This window comes from Dromiciops gliroides, chromosome 4 (assembly GCF_019393635.1).
Source record: "Dromiciops gliroides isolate mDroGli1 chromosome 4, mDroGli1.pri, whole genome shotgun sequence".
NCBI classification, from domain to species: Eukaryota; Metazoa; Chordata; class Mammalia; order Microbiotheria; family Microbiotheriidae; genus Dromiciops; species Dromiciops gliroides.
The window spans coordinates 453,235,682-453,245,104 of NC_057864.1; the positions used below are offsets into that span (position 1 = coordinate 453,235,682).

Consider the following 9,423-nt stretch of genomic DNA (forward strand, 5'->3'; position numbering starts at 1 on the left):
CTTTTTAGTCTAGTAACTACTACTGTAAGACTTAGGTCTTCAGCAAGGTGCAGAGATTAAATTTTTTCTAACTGCATATGAAGAATTATAAACACAAGTAATACAGTCAGTGTCTTTGAGTGGCACTAAGCTTACCAATGGGCTTTTAAAAAACGTATTTCATTTCCATCACCAGAAGTTTGCTAACTACTGTTTTCATCAGACTGGCCAAGAACAACTTTGTTTTCTCTTTCACCTATCTAAGGTCAAAGTTTAGCATCTCAAAGATCTGGCTCAAATATTTCTCATCCTCACATTCCATCCCCAAGTAATCACACCTCCAAAGGGCACAATCTCTTTATTGATGATCATAATGCAGGTGGTGGGCCATTCGAGGCCCACAAAGAATGGAGAGATCCCAGGGACGCTAGTTAGGACTTCCATTTCTGTTCATTCAGAGGGGCTCATCCTGACTCTCAGTTTGGAAGATGCCCCATGGTATATTCCAATCCTGATCACATCTACTGACTCCAGTGCTTCCTAAGCAGGTCTGCAGTAAGGACAGTAGATGGAAAATGGAAGGTGCTGGAGATGTCCATGACGTAGGTGGCAAACACAGGGAAAGTGACGTGGCCTTCGCTCTGATACCCTCATACACTCAGACCCCAAACTAAGGCACAGTAAGTGAAGCAAGATTAAGTGTAGATCTATCTTCACTGATTCCAGAGCAGGGGCCTGGATGGTATCTGGTTGCCATAGGTGGAAAGAATACCATTTACTTGGCAGCTTGCTGGGCTAACCAACGCTTGTATCTCTTGGTCTTGGGCCTCTCAAAGTTCACCACAGACATGGGGACCCTCACCGTATCAAGCCCATTCACCTGTAGACAAACAGACAGGACATCCAGGGATTGGAAATGACGCCATCCCAAGACAGCGTCTAGCATTACCTCTTCAATTTGGTTTTCAATTACAATAAGAAAAAAGCTTCATGCAAGGGGGAAACTCACCGTCACCTCACACCAGTATTCGCCCCACCTTGTGATTGGCTCTTCAGGTAGCTTTAGGGCATGTGGGGATACTACCACGCCAAGCTGCAAGACAACACTCAGTTTCATTGCTAATGTTATGGCATATGGAAACCCTATCACAAAACTGCCACTGGAGAAAAGGCTCACCAAACCAGTTCCAGAATCTTCCAGTCTTGCCCATTCCTATGCAAAGATTTGACCAAAGTGAATTTTGTTATAGTTTCAGTTTCCCAAGGGGAGAAAAAACAAACAGGGAAACAGAAGCAAAGAGGTACCAACTCAATCTCAGGATCACAGAGTTAGAGAGGTTCTTAGAGGGCACGAGTCCAACACCTTCATTTCACAGAGAACGAAACAGACCCACACATGTTAAGTGACTTGCTGGAGTCCACACAGAGATTAAAGGGCAGACCCAGGGTTTGATTCCAGGTGCTGTGTCTCTAAATCCATTACTTTCCACTGAAATACATACCAGACCCCAAGAGCAGTATGCATTTACCATAACGATTTCAATAAAAACCACACTCTCCCCCAAATCTGGCTTGTATAAAAAGTGACAGTAGACATAACGAATGCAATTTTTTCAATGCTTACAAATTGTGGAGGGGAGCCTTTCACACAGCATCTGACATAATCCAATCAAATGCTTTTAAAGTAATCAGCCAAACAGGGTAGGCAATCTTGCATCTTCCACTTCTTTCAGGCAATTGTGTGATGGTTCGCTATGAAATATCACTTTCAAGTGCCTGCTTGTTTCCTTTTAATAATCTTTACAGGGGGTGGCTAGGTGGCGCAGTGGATAGAGCACTGGCCCTAGAGTCAGTAGGACCTGAGTTCAAATCTGGCCTCAGACACTTAACACTTACTAGCTGTGTGATCCTGGGCAAGTCACTTAACCCCAATTGCCTCACTTAAAAAAAAAAAATCTTTACAGCTTTCAAAGCACTTTCATACACAGCCAGTAAAGAGCAGACTGGGGACTTAAACCCAGGTCTCCTGACTCTAAGGCCAATTCTCTTTTCCTTTCTCCATCAACAATGAACCTGAGCAGTGTTATCACTGTTTTCCCAGCTTCTTTCTCTACATCTAGAAAACAAAATCAAACCAATTCTGCCCTATGTGCCCTCAAACCTGAATAACACCATTCCAAGGCCTTATACTTCTCTTCCCCCCTTCCCTACCTCTCCCTCAGGGACAGAGATGTACTGTGAAGTGTGCCTAACAGATGTGGTCATCAAAGGAAGAAACACTCACATTTCTGAGGAAGTGGCGGCAGACAATTTCAGGAGTTAGCTCCCACTTGACATTATTCTTCATTCCCACTTCTAGGTGGCAATTCTTCAGGAATTTCACTGTCTGGGAGACAGTGGGAGTAGGTGAGTTAGGAATGGGTTAGGAAGGGTTGTCAATATCACAGCTGGGAGTCCTGGGCTAAAAAGTAACTGAGGGATGAGGGACATTTTATGCATTTCAAAACTGGGGGTCTTAAACTTATGATCCTAAAAGACTAAGAAATTCCGCTTTCCTGAGAACATTACATAAGAATGGCTTAGCATTAGTATTACATAGGAAAGTCAGCCCTACCTAGGCATACATCCTTCCTGGATAAAGTTCAGATGCCTTCACTTGGAATTCAATGTCCTCTTCGATCTGGACCCACTATCTACTTATTTCTTAGAACTCCCAGAACTCTGCTGGGAGGTTTTATATCTGCCAGGGTTGTTGTCAGGGTCAAATGAGATAATAATTTAAAGCACTTAGCCTATGAATACTAGTTATAATAATAATAAAATAAACTAGACAATAAGCTTCTTTAGGGCAGTAAGCATGATTGTGTTTGCTTCTATTTCTCCAGAGGACCCAGCACTCTATAAGTCAAGGATTCCTCATTGGCAGAGGTGCTGCTCCCTCTCCCCGTTTCTCTCCTGTTTCCCTCCCTGCTCCCAAATTCATACCACCACTAGTTGGTGATTATTAGGACTTTGGGGGACCGAGGGAAAAAATCAAAAGCTGCTTCTCATTAGGAAAAGGTTTGGGCTTTGGCAGGAGGCATTCAGAGTCTGACTAATGGATCCCCACTCACCGTCACACCCGTCTTGGTCTGGAGCTTCTCCAGCTTCCCCTCCATCCGCAACTAGATGAGATAAGGAGCGATGGGGGAAAAAGAGTCCAGTGTTAAATATCATTCTACCTCTTGTTTGAAGAGACAATAGGTTTGAGCATCTGGGTCCCAATTCCTTTCTGTCACTGCCACATTTTCAAATTAAATCTCAAAACTGAATGGGATAACTGTCCTTCCAGGAAGCTCCTGAGGATTGTAACAACTCTTCCTCTTGCCCCTGACCTCCCTGGTAGCTGCTCACCTGGTTCTCTGCCTCAAACAAATCCTTGTTCTCTGGCGATGGGTACACAGCCAGACCCTGGGGAAGCAGTTTATTACGGCCCAGTGACTTCTTCACTGTGACAGTGTCGCCTCGGACTCCAAGGTCTGCCAGAGGGAACAACATAAACACTAAATATTATGTCAGAAAACCCAAAAAGGGGAAGAGAGCAAACTAAAGAGATGTTCTCATTTGAAGTTCATCTTCTTAGAGGAGAGAAGTATAGGCATATGTCAACTCAGGACATCCTTTGGTTTCTTTTATGACTACTTTGGAATATGTCTCCATGCAGGTGTCTCCCTATTGAAAAATTTAAATATTTGGATCATAGCAAGATTATTGGGATTTAGAATCAGGAAAACCTGAGTGAGAGTCCTGGCTCTGCTACTTATACGATGTATAACCTTGAACAAGTCATTTAATCTCTTGTAAAGTGAGGATAATAATTAAATACATTATTCCACGGGGATGGCATAAGGACTGAACAATATGCTGCATGTTGAAATGCTCTGTAGATAGGAAGCACTATAAAGATTGATAAAATAAAATGAGAGAATTCACAGTCCTTGTCCATACATCATGATCATACTAATACTGTGTTCTCACTTTTTATACTAAGTTTGGTTCAGTGCTACAAACACTTATTACAAATTATACCATGCTAGGTATACAGCAGGAATACAAAGCCAGAAACAACACAGAACTTGTTCTCAAGGACCTTCTAATCTAAGAGGAAGGAAATACAGATACACATGTGCTCGAGGCACTGAGGAACATACAAAGGAGAATCCAGGGAGTGTTAGGAAAAGGGGAAGGTCTTACTGTCCTTGGAGGAGTGCAAGACCAGGAAGAAAGAGCTTTCAAAGTTCTTCTCAAGAGCCCAGTGAAACAGAAGTGCATTATTAACCCCATTTTACAGTTGAGGAGACTGCTGAGGTCTCTCAACTCTAAGAGTGTGAGCCTATGAAGCAAAAACGTGTCGAGTAACTTGCTCAGAGAAAATATAAGAACCACAGAAATTCAAGTATAGAAGGAACTTCAAAGGTTACCTACCTTGTACAGGCCATACCTAACTTGAATCTCTACAGAACCAACAAGTAATCATTCAGCCTTCTCAAGTAGGGAGAAACACATGACCACATCTCCTGAGGCAGCCCATGCTATTTATAGGAAGTTTTCCCTTATACCTAGCCTAATATGTCTAACTTCTACTACTACTCCTAGAAGAACAAGCCTTCCACAAGATAATCAGTGAGCATTTATTAAGTGTCTACTGTATACCTGTGCTAGACCCTGGGGATAGAAAGGCAACGATGAAACAGTCCTTGCCGTCAAGGAGCTTATATTCTACTGGAGGAGACATCTACAAAAACATAGACAAAATAAAATATATAACAGCCTGCCGTCTACTTAGGAGATCTTGAGATAACACAAAGTTGGGACAAACTGATGTTTATAGACTAGCACACTGAGCCAAAGAAAGTATAATAAAAGTTAACAGAGGCAGCTAGGTGGCGCAGTGGATAGAGCACCGGCCCTGGAGTCAGGAGGACCTGAGTTCAAATCCAGCCTCAGACACTTAACACTTACTAGCTGTGTGACCCTGGGCAAGTCACTTAAGCCCAATTGCCTCACCCCCCCCTCCAAAAAAAGTTATGAAAATATATCAAATTAACAAACAAGCATTAAATATACATCCTACACGTGGGTTAAAAAAAAATCAGCTTTGAGATGGAGGACTAATCAGTGAGTCAATCACCCAAGCCTTCGTTAAGCACTTATGATGTGCTGAGCACTTGGGAAAAAAAAAGACAAAAGCAGATCCTGTCCTCTAACAGAGAATACATGTAAATAAGTAGGTATATACAAGATGCCTACAGGCTCAATGAAAGATAACCTCAGAGGGGAGATCATTAGTATCTGGGGAGACCAGGAAAAGCCTCTTGTAGGCAAGATTTGACGTGAGTCTTGAAGGAAACTAAGAAGTCGAGGTAAGGAAGGAAAGCATTCTTCCACGCACAAGAGGGATGTTAAGGGCAGAGAGGGGAGATGGAGGGTTATTTGTGAAAAAAAGCAACTAAGTCATTGTATCTGACCTGCATGGAGGGGAGTGCAAGGTAAAAGTAGAAAGGCAGGAAGAGGCCAGATTATGAAGAACACCAAAGGGTAGGCAAGAAGTGACAAGGGCCTAAACTAAGGTGATGTCTATGAAATGTGGAGTAAAAAGAGGATATATATTATGTGAGGGTAAAAATGCCAAGATTAGGCAACATATGGGATATATGGGATGACTGAGGAGTTGAGGATAACACTGGGGTTTTGAGAAAGTCTGGGTGACTGGAAGAGTGGTGGTGCCTTTTACAGTAACAGGAAAGTTCACGAGAAGGGAAGGGTTTGTGGAAAAAGAATGAGTTTTGTTTTGGGTATGTTCAGTTTGAGATGTTGAAGGGACATCCAGTTTAAGATATCCAAAAGACAGTTTGACTGAAAAAGTATCTGAGGATTTTCATGGACTGCAAGCTCAACAATATGCTAGCTAAAAATAAATTAAAAATTATTGATTTTTGGTTGCATTAAGAGAAGCCAGAACATGGGAAGTGGTAGTCCATCCCGTCAAACTTCATTTACAGAAATGTGTTCAGATCTGGGTGCAGCATTTTAGGAAGGACACTGATGAACTGGAGAGGGTGAATACAGAAATGGTGACCAGGATGATCAAGGGACTAGAGGTCATGCCATACAAAGATCAGTTAAGGGAACAGTTTAAACTGGAGAAGGAGGGAATATGATGTTGTCAAGTGTTTGAAAGATTATCACATAGAAAAGAGCTAGAAAGGAACAACTATCTTTTGGGACTGTCAAGGGATGGCTAAGGCAGAAAAATCTCTGCTTCCTCACCTCTGCCAATTTCACTTTCTCATGGACATCCCATGTTGTGTTCTTTTAAAAGTTTCTTAAAAGCTTATCTGTCCATCATAAAAGGAAAACCTATGAGATGATTCAGAGTGAAATCAGAAAACCAGATATCTGTTAACAACTGTATACCGTTAAGCTGGAAAAAAACCATGGGTAAGGATAGCAGAATTTCAATGCTTTACCCATAGGCTCTTTCCCAATGGGGGTTCTGTATGACACTTGTCCACTTTCAGACTCAGGTAAACAAAAGAGATTGGATACGCCCACTCTTCCTAAAGGAAGGAGAGAACCTATTTTTGGGTGAGCTAATAAAACAATGCCAGGGAGGCTCTTTTCAATCCACCTCCACTGAATTAACTAGTCCTTTCACCCCGGGACCTCTAAAAGATCTCCAGAATGAGCCTTCTCCCCCCGCACCCCACCCCCCTTTAAGATTCGGTTAACTCCTTAATCGTCCATGGGCTAAGAGATTTCTCAGGCCCCTGTGCTCTGGCACCTGCTGGAGAATAGTCAAGGGTGAGAGAACAGAGAAAACCCAAACGTGCTTCTTGGGAGGACCGTGAAAGGTCAGAGCTGTGGCCTGGAGGCGGCTTTGGTCTCATCTCCAAACATCAGACACGTTTTTTTAAGGATGGACGGGGTCACGGGCAAGGCCGGAGCCTCCAGGTTAGACCCGGCTGGTTTTGCCTTTGCTCGGCCGGCCGGGTCCTGGGGGTGAATCCAGAGCCCTTCCTCCCGACTCCCCCAAACCGGGCTCGCTTACCCTCCACCGTCTGGGTCAGGATGAGCTCCATCGTCCCCTGCGGCTGGTGCTGGGTGTCCTCCACCAGCCGGTAGACCCGGTGTCGCCGGCGCAGGTGCGGCTTCCGGCCCTCGGCTGCCAGCGGGACCTTCCACCAGCGCTCCACGATCACTGTGTTCTGACCCGACACGGGGGACAGAGGCGGGCTCGGTCAGCCTGCGAGGGCCGGGCCCAGCGGATGACCCCTAGCTCAGCCCATTCTCCCAGGGGAGCCCCGATCTGTCAACCAATCAGCGGGCCCACTCCGAACCCCAGAGCGCCGGTCCCTGGGCTCCCACAGCTCGCTCGCCCCTCCCCACCGACCCTGCGGCTCGTCTCGCCTCGCCCTCTCCCGCCGCCTCCAAGGCAAGCCCTCGGATCCCTCACCCGGCTGTGAGACAGGCTAAGATTACGCTCCAGGCCCGGAGCCCCGGCACCGAGCCGCGGCAGCAGCCGCTCAGCCGCAGCCAGCATCATCGGGCCCAACCGCGCCGCCATGGCCTTGGAGACCAAGGAGAGAAAGTCCCCGGCGACGGGCAGGAAGGAAGGACCCCAGCGCGGCCAGAAGGGCTCGCCCAAGACGCGCCTGAGTCAGAGCGTACTGCGCTTGCGCATATGAGGACAGGCAGTCTCCTGGTTTCCCTAGGGTTTCTGGTTGGAAGGGTCCTTGGGAAGTGCGCAACCCAATCTCTAAAAGAAGTTGAGGGGCAGAGGAGAGATTAACTGCCGCGGGCAGATTTGAAACAATTACCTGCATGATGTCTGCCCTCCCCACAGTTTGTTCTGTGCAGTTTGTGGGCCACAATTCTAGCAAAATTAAGAAAAGCAGCAGACTTAGCAGAGCAGGAGCAAACAAACCCCAGACCCCAGGAGGCAGGAGAGCTGGGTTCTAGTTGTCAGGCCTGAGACCTAAAGAAGGAAGGGGCCACTTCCTGCATCGGCTAAAATCATAGGATGGTCCTCCCATAATCAGAGGGTTATAGGTGTCAGGGGAAGAATAAAGCAGACAAATTCGGAACTATGCCCAAAGGGCTATAGAAATGTGCATTCCCTTTGATCCAGCAATACCACTGCTAGGTTTCTACCCCCCAAAAGAGAAAAAGACCATTTGAACAAAACTATTTCTAGCAGCTCTTTTTGTGGTGGCTAAGAATTGGAAATCAAAGGAATACCCATTGAGAGGGACATAGGGATATGACCCTCCACTGAGATGGAAAGTGCCCCCCCCTTCGGCCTAGTGATCTGATCTCAAAGTCTTAAAGCCCCTTAGAGCCCCCTATTTCTCTCTCTCTCTTTTTTTTCTCTAGAGAGAGGCAATAACGGGAAGCTACTATCCCCCTTTCTAAATATAGGCATATCAACTTAAAAATTGCTTCATAGGGTCTGCACCGAGATATTATGTAGATATGATAGATTATTGCTGAAACAGGAAATTTTGCAAAATAACCTACAGCTGAACCCCTGAGGATGGGGCACTCTGACCCAGGAGATAGACTTAGCACTGACCAACCCAGGAGAGAGTCTTATCGCTGAATATCCCAGGAGAAAGATTTATTGCTGAACATATAGTATTAACCCATTTACCGCATTTTGTTCAAATTAGATGTCTGTAAAGAGTATAAAAACTGCTTGGTTTCCTAATGTCAGTGTGTCAAACCTCCTGGTTGTCCCAGTGAGTGTGGTACACCTTTCTTTCGAAAGAAATAAAATCAGTGCTTTGGCCTCCTTTCTCCTCGAGTCTCTATTACAGGGGTCAGTGGGTGTACTTCCCATCCCACTCACCATCAATTGGGGAATAGCTAAACAAGCTGTGGTATATGATAGTGATGGAATATTATTGTGCTATAAGAAATGACAAGCAGTGTGATTTCAGAAAGGCCTGGAAAGACTTGTATGAACTGACAGATAGTGAAATGAGCAGAACCAAGAGAACATTGTGCACAGATAGCAATATTGTTTGAAGAACTGTGAATGACTTAACTATTCTCAGCAATACAATGATCCAAGACAATCCCAAAGGACTGTTGAAACATACTATCCACCTCCAAAGAAAGGACTGATATTGATGGAACATGGACTGAAGCATGCTATTTTTCACTTTCATTTTTTCCCTTTTATTCAAGTTTTCTTATACAAAATTACTAATATGGTAATGTTTTACATAATTGTACATGTGTAACCTATACCTGATTGCTTACCACCTCAGGGAGGGGACAGGGGAAGGAGGGAAGAAAGGATAAAAATTGGAACCCAGAACTATAAATAAAAATATTTATTACTTTAAAAAAATAAAGCAGACAGATGTACCACAAAAGTGTTTTTGCAGCTGTCACAGA

The 9,423-nt window shown here is 44.7% G+C and overlaps 1 protein-coding gene across 1 annotated transcript; it reads right to left on the reverse strand.

The window, feature by feature from the left end:
- Positions 1–322: 322 nt before the first annotated feature.
- MRPL9 (mitochondrial ribosomal protein L9) lies at positions 323–7,632 on the reverse strand. The gene is made up of 7 exons (XM_044000322.1): positions 7,475–7,632; positions 7,070–7,226; positions 3,373–3,497; positions 3,093–3,143; positions 2,264–2,365; positions 989–1,072; positions 323–859 (listed from the first exon to the last, which is right to left on the reverse strand). Exons 1-7 carry the CDS (start codon positions 7,583–7,585, stop codon positions 755–757), a joined length of 735 nt encoding a protein of 244 aa, XP_043856257.1. The 5' UTR covers positions 7,586–7,632; the 3' UTR covers positions 323–754.
- Positions 7,633–9,423: the final 1,791 nt, after the last annotated feature.